At 33.4% G+C, this 13,102-nt stretch overlaps 1 protein-coding gene across 24 annotated transcripts; it reads left to right on the top strand.

Annotated features, from left to right (window-relative positions):
- The first annotated feature begins 4,083 nt into the window (after positions 1-4,083).
- On the top strand, positions 4,084-12,324 carry LOC130973964 (isochorismate synthase 2, chloroplastic-like). 24 transcript variants are annotated; one of them, XR_009084331.1, is made up of 17 exons: positions 4,084-4,403; positions 4,600-4,747; positions 5,360-5,457; positions 5,569-5,978; positions 7,333-7,450; positions 7,556-7,672; positions 7,737-7,883; positions 8,238-8,312; positions 8,394-8,462; positions 8,695-8,813; positions 8,909-8,966; positions 9,486-9,596; positions 9,754-9,838; positions 10,637-10,712; positions 11,180-11,241; positions 11,558-11,661; positions 12,137-12,324. XR_009084331.1 is itself a non-coding variant. In XM_057898661.1 (17 exons), the coding sequence occupies exons 2-16, from the start codon at positions 4,717-4,719 to the stop codon at positions 11,612-11,614; spliced, it is 1,683 nt and encodes a 560-aa protein (XP_057754644.1). In that variant the 5' UTR covers positions 4,084-4,403; positions 4,600-4,716; the 3' UTR covers positions 11,615-11,661; positions 12,137-12,324. The 24 variants fall into 24 exon arrangements, 7 of the variants coding, with proteins under 7 accessions (XP_057754644.1, XP_057754643.1, XP_057754642.1 ...); XR_009084337.1 differs by having other exon boundaries at positions 11,149-11,241; XR_009084334.1 differs by having other exon boundaries at positions 10,637-10,731; positions 11,558-11,632.
- The last annotated feature ends 778 nt before the right edge of the window (positions 12,325-13,102 follow it).

Below are 13,102 nucleotides of genomic sequence, written 5' to 3'. Positions count from 1 at the left end.
GAGATATCAACTGACTGAATGCGACTTGGTACATAGCTGGAGCTTTCGATTTTGAGATTTTTTTTCCTCTTTTATTTTCAGTAAATAATTTGTTTATGTATTTAGACTTTATTAATTTAGTTAATGTGTTAGGTATTTTGACTTTGTTAGTTAAAAGTTCTATCAACTTAGGTAGGTAGAGTAGGTTTTAATATTTTTTAAAATAATTTTAATTTAACTTAAATAAATATCATAATTAAACATAAAATAATATATTAGTTAAATTAAATAAATATATTATTCAAATGAAATAGTTGTTAGATCATTTTTCTTACTAAAATCTATCGTTGGATTGATATCATCTAGAAGAGATCAGTTAGGTTAGAATAGTGCGACATGAATGATTTATTTTTTAAATCTTGCTTCAAGTTTCTTTTTTCATTTAATACTTTGAACATTAGTAATGAATATTAATATTGTATGAAATATAATATTTTATTAATGATATTTATCTACTAGTTTACAATATTTAATAATTATTAAACCTATATAATGGTTTAAACGAGATTAATTTGTGAGAGTAAATGTTGTAACTATTGCAGAGGCCTTGATTGCTGTTGCCACACTGTGTGACCTTGGGTATCCCCCTGTCGGACATTTTATTGCCTTATATCAGGGAGGCTGGATTCAGACATACAGTAGAATTGAGAGATTTTATGTTTCACAATTCCTTGATCTATGCATCTGTCGAGCGGTGGAGACCTGAGACCCACAGCTTCCACCATCCATGGGGTGAGGTCAACATTACACTCTAAGATGTTGCTTACCAAATTGGTCTACACACTGAGGGTCAGTCGATCGGGAGTTATACCAAAGACTTCCAGCAGTATCATGGGAACCACACGTGATAGTGGGTTGAGAATTTACTTGGCAACATGCCGCCACCACCGCCAGAGGAGAGGAAGCAGGTTTTCAGTTTGAGGATGACCTGGCTAAAGAGCAGGACTTCACAAATTCCACTTAGGGCAGATCCGGATACACTCCGTAAGTATGCCAGATGCTATTTGATGATGCTTATTAGGGGGTTTCTTTTCACAGATAAGTCAACTACACTTATTCCTTTGAAATGGATGCCATTGCTGATGGATTTTGATCATTGCAGGCAGTTGTCTTGGGAGTCTGCACTGTTGGTACACACGTACCATTCACTCTTCACCGCTGCTGGACGTGATGTGACTGACACTGTAGAATGCATGCCATTTCTTGTGTCCTAGATCTACCATAAGTTTCTGTCATTTTGTCCGCCAGGATATGACGTCATTAGGTTTTCACTTGCAGTTGGGTATATAATTATTGTTAAAATTTTAATTTAACATCTTATAAATAGTGACTAAAGTTAATTATTGTAAATAATTAATTTCTACTGTTAATTATTTTTATTATACATAGGTTGGTAAGACTAGGACAACAAAGCCAGGATCAGCACGATGGCAGAATTTAGAGTTTACGCCGTCGTATCGATGGCCTCACCTTTGATGAGTACGAGATGTTTTGTTTTCTACTTTATTTCAGGCATTGATGATTCATACCTAATTATTGTACTTTATGCAATTTTTCTAGTTTCGATGGACACCATATGAGGATCTCCAGTTACAACAGAATGCTCCTGACTGACTTAGTAGTAATGGAGAGATTTATACATGGAGGATTGTTGTCCCAATTGTCTGCTTTCACATTGTAGAGTTTCATCATGTGGACAGAGTAAAAGGACAGCTCAAGAGCAGCAGCTAGAGGTGGCGAACGGAAAAGCCCGCCCCGCCCCCGCCAAAAGCCTGCCCTTTGGCGGGCTGGTCCCCCCGCCCTGCCCTGCCTAATGAGGCGGTCCTAAAACCTCACTCCACGCTGCCTAATGCAGCCCGCCAAATGTTATTTTTTACTATTAAATATTAAACAATATTATATAATTTCTAAAGACATAAAAAAATATAATTTCGAAATTCACAAACATTAAAGTCTTTAAAATTATAAATATGTAATAAATATAATCATAAACCAAATTTTTTGAAACAAAATAATGAAACCAATATTGTTCAAAACAAAATAAACATGGTCCAAAACATATAATTAAACATCTACAAGTTTAGAACATAATCAATCAAACGTAAAATATAATCCAAAACACTAAATTAGAACATTTTCAAAAAATGTCCCTAGCAAAAAAAAGTGTTGGGCTCGCCGGAGAGGACCGTCCCGCCCCATCAAAGTCCGCGGTTTAAGTGGTGCTGGTTAGACGAACTTTCGAAGTGTGGCGGTCTCAATTTTTTAGCCTGGCCTGCCTTTTGGCGAGTTACGCGGGCCAACCCGGTGTATTTAGGTCCGTTTGCCACCCCGAGCAGCAGCATAGGCCAGCAGATCCGGTCAACGTCAACGAGTTTCTATTCAAGACGATGAGGAGAGATGATGTTTGGTATCCCGATGTGCACCGTGATTAGTACGACTTGTTTAGGGGACGTTACCAACTACACTACTTGGTGATCATCGATGGGATCCCTGATCCTTGTTTGACACAAGAGTACTAGATATGGTGATAGCAAGCATGTATCTGATTATATCTCGAATGCTTTGACCCAATTTTTGCGTTTGACCTTATCTCGGATACTAAGATTCTGATCAGTTTTTGAACGCATCTCGAGTGCTCAGTACCTATTTTTTCACGCGACATGTATTTTGGGTGCACCCACGATACGTTCAATTTTCGTTGTGTCATAGCCCGGAGTTTCACTACCCGGGATACGTCCATATTCGAGTTTTTCTCACAATACTCGAGATGTAGTCTGTTGTATATTTAAATAATTATTTTATATTTTATTTATTTTCGTAAATTGTATAATTATTTAATTTAAATAAAAAAAATCCTCTTATAGTTACTCCAATTATAATGGCTTAATACAAAATCGTCATATGGGAGACTAGATACGAATGACTAAATATTTTTTGTCCAAGAATAAATGTTTCATTTTACTTGTCAACCTAGTTTTGGGCCATTAGATTTTGTTTAAAGGGCCGAATAATGTTTCATATATTATCGGCCAAGCTTTTTGCCACTAAGCAATTCTTGTGCATTATCACCTCTTTTGTCTTTTTCATTTTTTTATCTCGAAAGGGTGCATTATCATTACATTTCCTTCGGGGAAGGGCCTAGTTGTTTCTAGTTTCAACTGAAAAAAACTGCATTTCTATGCGGAAAAATTTGAAGTAATGTATGGATTTTAAAAATATAAATAAAATAATACTATATTTACACATATATGAACTTCTAGACAAAGAAAAAAAATTTATATTTTGCCTTTGGTATCATATCTCATTTACATGTGCACGAAAAAAAATGTATTTTTTGTTTTAAAAAATGAACCAAACTAGAGACAGATCTAACTTTGTAGTTAAAGGAATTACAGATCATTTCCAAAATTCTTAAGATAGAAATATGATAATTCTGTGTGTGGTTTAAAGTAAAAGAAAATATTCCTAAGTAATTTTTATTTTTTGAAATTGAAATACTACTAATTTAATTTTCATTTCTCTCTTAATTATCTTTACACTATGTTGATTAGAGAGAAAATTAGTGAAAAAAATAAATAAAAAAATAAAAAAATATTTTCTTTTGTTTAGTTATCAAAAAAATAAAAAAAATTTTTATGTAGATACTACTAAAAAATTTTTTTCATCACAAATAAAATTCTTTTTATATTTTCAATACTATTTTTAATTATATTATTATTAACAATTATTAATATAAATTTAGTTTTAATATATTATTATAATAGAAATTCATATTTAAATATTATATATATTAGATAAATAATTTAAATCAAATATATAAAATCATAATATTTTATAATATTTATAAAATATAATAAAATATAAATATTGAATATTTATATTTTATTTTATAATAAAAATATTAATATAATTTTATATTATTATAAATTTTTTTATACAGCAAATTTTTTTTTTAATTTTTTTCATCTATTTTTTATTTATTCAAATAACATTTAAATAACTCTATTTTTTTTATTTCCTTTTCTAAATCCAAACAAAGTTTTAGTTGGCGTCAAATTAAGATTTTGGCTAAACTCAATTCGGTCAATCTCTCCTAGGCTCACTCTCACAAGGAGGCAGAGCTCTCAGCCTCTCATTCTCTCACTCAGTCTGCCACCGCCACCACCACCGCCACCGCACGGTCGCTGCCACGTCGCCGGCTCCTCTGCATCTCCACCACTGCGTCATCGCCTCCGTCCGTGGCTCGCCTTTGCGTCTTTCGTCCAGCGTGGCTCGCCATCGCTGCTGCCTCTCCCTCGCCAGTCTCTGCTTCGCCGTGCTTGGTCTCCCTCTTCTCTGCCCGCGTTCCGCCTTCACATCATCAGGTATGCTTTTTATGTTTTTTTTAGTTATTCAGTTATTGGGTTATAATCTGATTAACTGATTCAGTTGATTCTTGATTGTTGTTGATTATAATTTGTTGGTTTTGTGGCAGATTATTCAAATTTTTGTTTTACAGTGTAATATATTTAGGTTTAGTGGTTGATTGATGTTTTTCTGTTTTTGATTATTGGTGTTTAGGATTGATTTTGTTGCTGGGCTATATTGTTGCTCTTCTTCTCTGCCTCGGCCTCGTGCCTCCTCTGTCTCTGCTTCTGGCCCTCTCCACCTTGTGCCTCCTCTGACTTTGGTTCTGTGATGGGAACACTGACAATTTTATTGAAACACTGTGAGATGGTTCTGCTTCTGGACTTCTGCTTTTTTTAGTTATTGTATATTGATTTTTAAAACTTGATTGTTGCTGTTTCAATGTAGATTTAGAATAGATAATTTGATGTTTTATTGAATGGCACTTGAAAGCAAACTTGAAAGTAACTGGAATTTGATGCCAATTGAAATTTGTATATAAATTATTGCCGTTTTATACTTTTCATGTATGGTTAGAATAGGAATTTGATGTTAATTGGAATTTGTATAGAATACTTGATTGTTGCTGCATCAATATTTGATTCTTGTTGTTTTAATGTAGATTTAATACTTTATTGTTACTCTTATTGTTACTATTATATGATTGTTTTAATATAGGTTTAATGCTAATTGGAATTTCTATTAGTTATTTTTAGAAATTAAGATTTGATTGTTGTTACAGTGTTAGTGAAGACATTTATTTCCTACTAATATAAGTTTAATACTTGTTGATTGACTATTTTGTATTTTATTTAAATGGGACCGGATTAACCGGTTCAACCAGTGATCCAACGGTTGAACCAATAACCCAATAACTCAGTAATCTAATCGAGTCAATCACCGGTTCGGTTCTGACAACTGCTTATGGCAACAGCTTCTACTTACAAGTCTCTCACAAAATGCACAAACATCTTCCTCTTATTTCCTCTCTCCAAGAAGCAACACTCTATTTACAGTCTTCATTTTCACCAAGTAATACTCCTCTCTCACTTTTAATTCTTTCTTTGTCTTCCAAATTTCCTCTTAATTATGTCGCTATCTTAAATATTTGCACTAGTCATATGTTTTTTATGTTATTGGTAGAGACCATTGTGCCATGGATGCTCTCTTTCAATGAATGGCTGCAGAAAAGGACATTCAAGAGAGCCTGTTGGGACAATAAAGACACAAACGTTGGAACCGGTTGCAACAACTTCAATGGCTTTGTACAGCCTGAAAATGGCAATTTCTAAGATGAAATCAGAGCCTCAATTTCGGAGCTCTTCAGGCATAGTGAGGCTGCAGGTCTCCATTGAGGAGGAAGAGGTCGAGGCCATTGATTGGCTCCACTCACAGAACCACCTGCTCCTTCCTCGCTGCTTCTTCTCTGGCAGGGAACACAATTCTTTTGATTCTAATGGCAGAAGCTTGGTTAGCGTTGCTGGTGTTGGCTCTGCCGTTTTCTTTTGCCAGCCACACCCCTTTTCCTATTGGGATTGGGTATCCATTAGGAGGTAAGTCATTTCTTTACTTCAAGAAACAAATTTTTATTATTTATTTATTTATTTGAAGTCAAGTAGTCGAATGTAGCCTTGAGTTGGTTGTTTCCGTGTCACTTAACATGCCATGTGACCTCAAAACTTTTTTTGTCATACACACACACACATCCACTCACACATACTAAAGATTTTTTTTCTACCACAATCCAGCTATAGTTGGAATTCTAACCTTGGGTTTGACTGTTATGAGGCAAACATGTTTGCCGTTGGTACAACGCCTTTGCCACGTGTGATCTGACAAGTGGCAACATTACCACAGCCGAGACATCCAACCCGCTCATCATGAACTAAGCAGATGACAGCCCGACCCACATCAGATAGTGCTGGCGCGGAGCTGGTGGATTAGTATAAGATTTTGGTTCAAAGCCCAATACAAGCGTACATATATATATATGGATGGAGTGAGGCTCAAACCATCAAGTTAGATATGTATATTTTCAAATATATAAAAATAATATTTAATTATTATCATGTGTGTAAAATGTTAAAGTAGTAACGTTTGCTTTTAAATAATTTTTTTTTTGTAACGGGTTGGACTTGTCCAGTATTGTAGAGAGTTATTTTTGTAGTTAGGATTTGGGTAGAGAGATTTTAAACCCGCAGATAGAATTGAGTAGGGTTTTAGAAAGATTTTACAACTACATATATGATTAGGATGGAACTTATCCTATTCTACTCATCCCCACTTCTAACATGGAAGTTATATTACATCTTTTTCTTGGCCTGTGACTCACATTAACGCAAGATGCTTGTGTGGACTTGTATCTATCTTTTTTTTCTTTTTTTCTACAAGTGAGAAACCATAATACCAAACCAGATGCCACATTTAGACCCAAAACCTTAAAGCAAAAAGTTTATTGGTTTTCTAAATTATATACACCTTATTTTTTTTAGCCGATGGGGACTTTTTAACCTCTTAAAACTTGAAATTCCAATATAAATGATTGAGAAAAAGGAAGAAGGGACCCCTTTCATTGAACATACATAGTGGCAGAGAGCAAGAACTAGAGGAAAGGGAGAAGAATTGAATGTGACATAAGAGTGATTAATCTCATATTGTAAGAGAACATGAAATTCTTTGATGTGTGCTTTTTAATCAATAATGTTGCTTACAGGTGGAAAGTTTCTCAGATAACTTTCTATCCACTAGAAAACAGTTTAACAAAGACCAACCTAAAATTTGATAATCAAGTTAAACCTTTTCAGCACCATCCTTATATGCAGCAGCAGCCCCTGATATTCCTCCATTGAATGCTTATTATTGTTTTGCTTTTGTGTTTAGTTCTTGATAAAACAACTTACTTTCAAGGTTTCTTTCCGAGAGCTGCCCATTGATTCGTGCATACGGAGCCATCCGATTCGACGCAAAAGCTAAGTTGTCAGTAGAGTGGCTGCCTTTTGGTTCTTTCTACTTCATGATTCCTCAGGTGCATACATTGTATTCTTTCAGAAAACAACTAATTACTTATTCCATTGTTGATAGTATTTATAGCATCAGCAGCTAGATATACCAAGCCCAAAAAAATTGACAGGTTGAGTTTAATGAGCTTGAAGGAGGATCGATGCTCACTACGACCATGGCGTGGGACAATACAATTTCTTGGTCATGGGAAGATGCAATCAATGCTCTCCAAGACACCCTTAGCAAGGTGATTCCAAATGCTCTCCAAGATATTTAGTTCAGAGTTCAAACTTTACAATTTTGGGCTGCAGGTTTCTGCTTCGATTGTGAGGTTCCCGAAACAAGCTCCTCCAACATTAATATTAAGTAGCCATGATATTCCAAGTAAAATAGATTGGGATATTGCTGTTAACAGAGCTTTGGAGATGATAAAGACAAACAACTCCTTACTAACCAAGGTAAACCTATAATTTTTTCTGCCATGTTTTGATTTCTTACATTGATATCATAACTTGCGTCACAAGATTTCATTTGAAAACACTCTCTTTAACCATGTGTAATCATTCTGTCTCATATGCGTGCTATGTCGATTACTGTTTTTATGATCAACTAGGTAGTACAAGATAGGATTCCAAGAATTGTACTACATTACAAATTTATTTTCTTTACCTTTTATTTTATATATATATATATATATATATATAGGATTACTATTTTCATTGGTCAAAACAAAAAAAATCATCCGGGTCTCTGTCTCATCAACTTTTTAAGTCATTTTAAAACACATTTTTTTTGTTACATTGGAAATTCAGGTTGTGCTAGCTCGTAGCACAAGAGTAGTGCCTACTACTAACATTGATCCGCTTACGTGGTTAGCTTGCTCAACGGTATTGAAATCTTCTTTCAATTTTGACACTTAAAAAATGGTGTCTTGGCATCAAGAAGTAATGAATTTCAAATGTGTGTAGGTTGAGAGCGAAAATGCATACCAGTTTCTCCTTCAGCCGCCAAATGCACCTGCATTTATCGGAAATACAGTAAGTGTGCCCATCCGACACATCTAACTATAAGTCTATTACTTATTTCATTGCATGCTACATACTGAAAATTCCAGAATTTATATCCAAAACATGAATTTTACTTTGTTGTTAGTTTTCATAATTTGAGTCATCCAATGGATAACATGTTTAAGAAATATTCAGTGAATATCAACAATGATGAATTCTTCTGCTTTGTTGCCATTTTAATTTCTATGAACTTGATGAATAGCCAGAGCAACTATTTCACAGAAAATGGCTCCACATTACTAGTGAGGCTTTGGCTGGAACTCGAGCTAGAGGAGTGTCGATGGCTTTGGATCGTCAAATAGAACTCGACTTGCTTACAAGGTTAACTTATATTCCTTGATGCCTGTGGTTACCACTGTTTACATTGTGTCTAGCTCCCCAAGTTTATTGTATAAGTTTCTCTCACATATTTACAGTCCAAAGGATGATATTGAGTTCACCATAGTAAGAGATACCATAAGAAGAAAATTAGAGGTGAGTTTCTTTGACTTTTTTTTCTCAGTGAATTTCACTTTTTATAGTAAATATTGTTTTCCTAGAAGCTCCTTACTAAGTAAGGAGTGCTGTACTCCTTGTTAATTTGAAATCCTTTCTCTCTTATTTATTATATTTTATATCAATGACTCAGATTTAAAATTTAGAATTTATGATTTAGGGTTTAGAGTTTAGGATTTAGAGATTAAGTTCAGATATTTAGAGTTTAAAATTTAGAATCTAGAATTTAGAGTTTAGAATTTAGGTTTTAGGATTTAGGATTTATCGAGTTCAAAGAGGGCTACACTCCTTACTTTCTCCGGAGCGCATTAGCATTTGCCAAGTAAAACACGAAACAAATTGTCATTGACAATGGGAGTATTTTGTTTTTTGTGCAATGCCAAACTCGGTATGCAGTTTTACCATATTATCTTCTCCATCTTCTTGTAGTTATGTTAGACCTTCCATGGTTATAATTATGATAAGGATAAAACTGGTATCTGTTTTTTTTGTCAACAGGGAGTATGTGAAAAAGTTGTAATCAAGCCAAAGAAAATGATAAGAAAGTTCCCTAGGATCCAACATTTATTTGCTCAATTAGCCGGCAGGTTAAGAAGTGAAGAAGACGAGGTAATCATAGTAAAATTTGAATGCTATGTACCCTACTTTTACTCCTCTAAATGTTCGAATTTTTAGTTCTTCAAATGAAGTAATTTTATTAGTACCCACCATACAAGGTTGTGAATCTTTCTTGCTTTCTTTTCTTTCTTTTTTTTTCTTTTAATAGTTTGAAATTTTGTCATCTCTTCACCCAAGTCCAGCGGTTTGTGGGTTTCCAACAGAAGAGGCACAACTTTTAATTGCAAAAACAGGTGCATCCATTTTCTCTAACCATTATTATTTCTGATGTTCAATCCTTTTTTTCTTTTAGGGTACTTTTAGCAGTAGTTACATTTTGTTATAGATTTTTTTAATATAATATTCTTTACTTAACCTAAAAGAGGAACATAAATTTTTGTAGGGCCTGAAAATCCATGCAAGCTAGCTTGTTGACAATGGTGATTGGTGGTCATGCATTTCACTCTAATATGACTGCATATTTTATGCAACTAGAAAATGTTGTGATTTGGCACAGTGATTATTAGAGAAATCAGAGTTGTTGATTAATATGAATCAGTGTAAATTTTGTTACTGCAAATATGTCAATTTCTGTTGGATGAATTTTCTTGACTTATAATCCTAGAACCCTATTTCTTTATTAAAAAAATCTTCTTTTTGTTGAGAAATTCTGGGAAATAATTCATGCCTTGGTAGACAAGCTTATACTTGCCTTCCAATTGAGTGTTAGTTTATGAACATCTAAGGTTCATTTTGGTCCTCGATTTTGTTAGGCGATACATTTTAGCCTTTGAAATTTCAAAAAGAGCATTTTGGTATAAAGATGGGACAAAAATGAACAACAAAATCAAGGAGCAAATGAACCTTCACTCATTTATGAAACATGTGATATGTTTGGATTGGTATTAATCATTTTAGAGCATGATGGTCAATGAGGTGATAAAAAAGAAAATGTGGTTGATGTTTCAAGTTTGGTTTGACCAAGTTATGATTTCTATTCTCTTGAGTAAACTTATGTTAATTTTTTCATTTTTTACATTGATGTTCAGAAGTATTTGATAGAGGGATGTATGGCGGACCTGTGGGTTGGTTCGGCGGTGGAGAGAGCGAGTTTGCTGTTGGAATCAGGTCAGCATTGGTGGAAAAGGTTAGCTGTAATTTTGAGGATTTTTTCCTCCTTAGTGGAGAAAAAAGAGGTGCCACAGTGCCACATATAGTTTGCATAGATTGATATTATTATCAGATTTTGATAAGTGATTAGTGTTTGTAACATGTATATAAAGTAAGGGAAAAAGTGATAATTCTATTGCTTAAGTAGCAGTAAGTACCTTTAATATGATATAATATCACTATTCACTACTACTACTACTATTATTATTATTATCATTATTATTATTATTATTGTGTACAAAATTTTTCTGTTTTTCCGTTGAAACTGGTAGGAATCATATTTATAACTATTCAAGAAATCCCTATAATTTCAAGAACCCCATTATTAGTATTAGCAATAATATTTAAATCTCTAAAAGCAAGCAAATCATACGAGTTTATTCAATCTCTTTAGGATCATGGTGCATTGATATATGCTGGAACAGGGATAGTGGAAGGAAGCAATCCTTACTTGGAGTGGGATGAACTAGAACTCAAGACATCTCAGGTGAATTTGTTAAAAAAAAAACATCTCATTTTGTAGGTGGAATCTTTTATTGCTGATTTTGCTATTTTGACAACTCAAAAAGGATTAAACATTTGTTTTAGTTTTTTATAGACCATTATTTAAAATGTTTGGTTTTGTCTATGCTTAGTAAATGCTAACGTGACAGGTTAAATACTAATATAAGACGAGACAGGTTAGAATTATATAGATTGAGACAAATAATAGAATAAGAGAGAGAATGAGAATGATCTAAAACTGATATAATGTTATGATGACAAAAATTGATTGCATCAATTGTTGCTGACATGTTTTGTAGTTCACCAAGTTGCTCAAACTTGACTTGCCTCTCAGACAAAAAGTAGACTGTAAATGAGCTCCATCAACTGATTCGGTTAGTGTCTTCGATATCTATTTATGCTGGTAAACTTCCTAACTACCATTCATTTCATTTTTTCATTTTCTCTTGGGAGGTCAAGGATTAATACCATGCCATTTAAGGTTGTCAAGTATTAATTGCAAGTTGAAAAATATTTATCAAAGAATTTTGATGCATAGCTTCTGGGGAAACATGTTTAGTTATTGATGGTAATTTTTGTTTTTATACATCTCATTAAAATAAAATTAAATCATCTAGATGATGGTAAGGACAAAGTAGAAAAGCAACATTTCTCAAAATTAATATTTTTTTTTTCAATTTCTTTATACACAACCCTTAAAAAAAGCATGAAAATCAATTTTTTGGTGGATTTAAAGCTGATAGATTTTTCTTCATGATTCTAAAACATCTGAGATATTATTATCTTGGTTTGAACTAGTTTTTGCATGTCAGTACAAAAAATTGGTATATTGTATTTTTGCCACATAAAGTTTGAGATTATGCTGTTTCTTTTCTTAGGTGGAGGCTTTGGACAATACAATATAGAATTTATGTATGTTACTTTAAAGACTCAATTACTACTCTTAGAGTAGATTCAACTACTTATTTAGTATTCATGGGTTGAAAAGCCACGACAGCAATTCTTTCTCCCGAATACTTGTACCCTTTTGAGCAAAGAAATATAAAATGTGAAACTTTTGGGTGCAGTAACTTTTTGTATTTTTGGTTATTATTTGGCCCATACAAATATTAAATTGTCTTTAATAAATAAATTTTATTAATTTATGTGTGCAAACTCTGAAAGATGTAGGTGTAAATTGTATTAATTCATGTGTAAAACTCTGGTATATGAGTGCAAACTGTATGCTTCGTGTGTGCAAAACGCTTGTAAATATGGGTGCAAATTATTGCTGGTTAAGTGCTGACAAAAATTGATAATATTTGTTGGTCATGTAGCATTGCTCTAGGAAAAAACGTTGTATAAGAATAAGAACAATATATATACACTGGAAGAACGAGAGATTTGGATCAGTTAAATGCATAAAAAATAAAGACGGAGAGGTTTTGACTCAAGATAAGAAGATCAATGAAAAGTGGAAGAGCTATTTCTACGAGTTATTTAATGAAGGATATAAGATTTTTCCGAACCTTTGGTCGGTTATGCACGCGGAAAGAAGATCAAAATTTCGACTACTATCAAAGGATTTGAGATTTTGAGATAAAAAAGGTTCTAAAGATGATGAAAAATGGTAGGGTAGTAGGACTTGATAATATTTTGATTGAAGTTTGGAAGAGCCTTCGAAAGAAATGTATCAGTTGGTTAACTAAGCTTTTTAATGAGATTTTAAGGTCAAAGAAGATGTCAAATGAGAGAAAATAGCACTTTGGTATCTATCTACAAAAATAAGGAGAATATACAAAGTTGCAAAAACTATTGAGGGATCAAGTTCAGAAGCTATACCATAAAGTTATGGAAAAGTGTGA

Source organism: Arachis stenosperma, chromosome 4, assembly GCF_014773155.1.
Source record: "Arachis stenosperma cultivar V10309 chromosome 4, arast.V10309.gnm1.PFL2, whole genome shotgun sequence".
In the NCBI taxonomy this organism is placed as follows: domain Eukaryota; kingdom Viridiplantae; phylum Streptophyta; class Magnoliopsida; order Fabales; family Fabaceae; genus Arachis; species Arachis stenosperma.
Note: the sequence above shows the minus strand (reverse complement) of the source record. Positions and strands in the feature narration are given on the sequence as shown.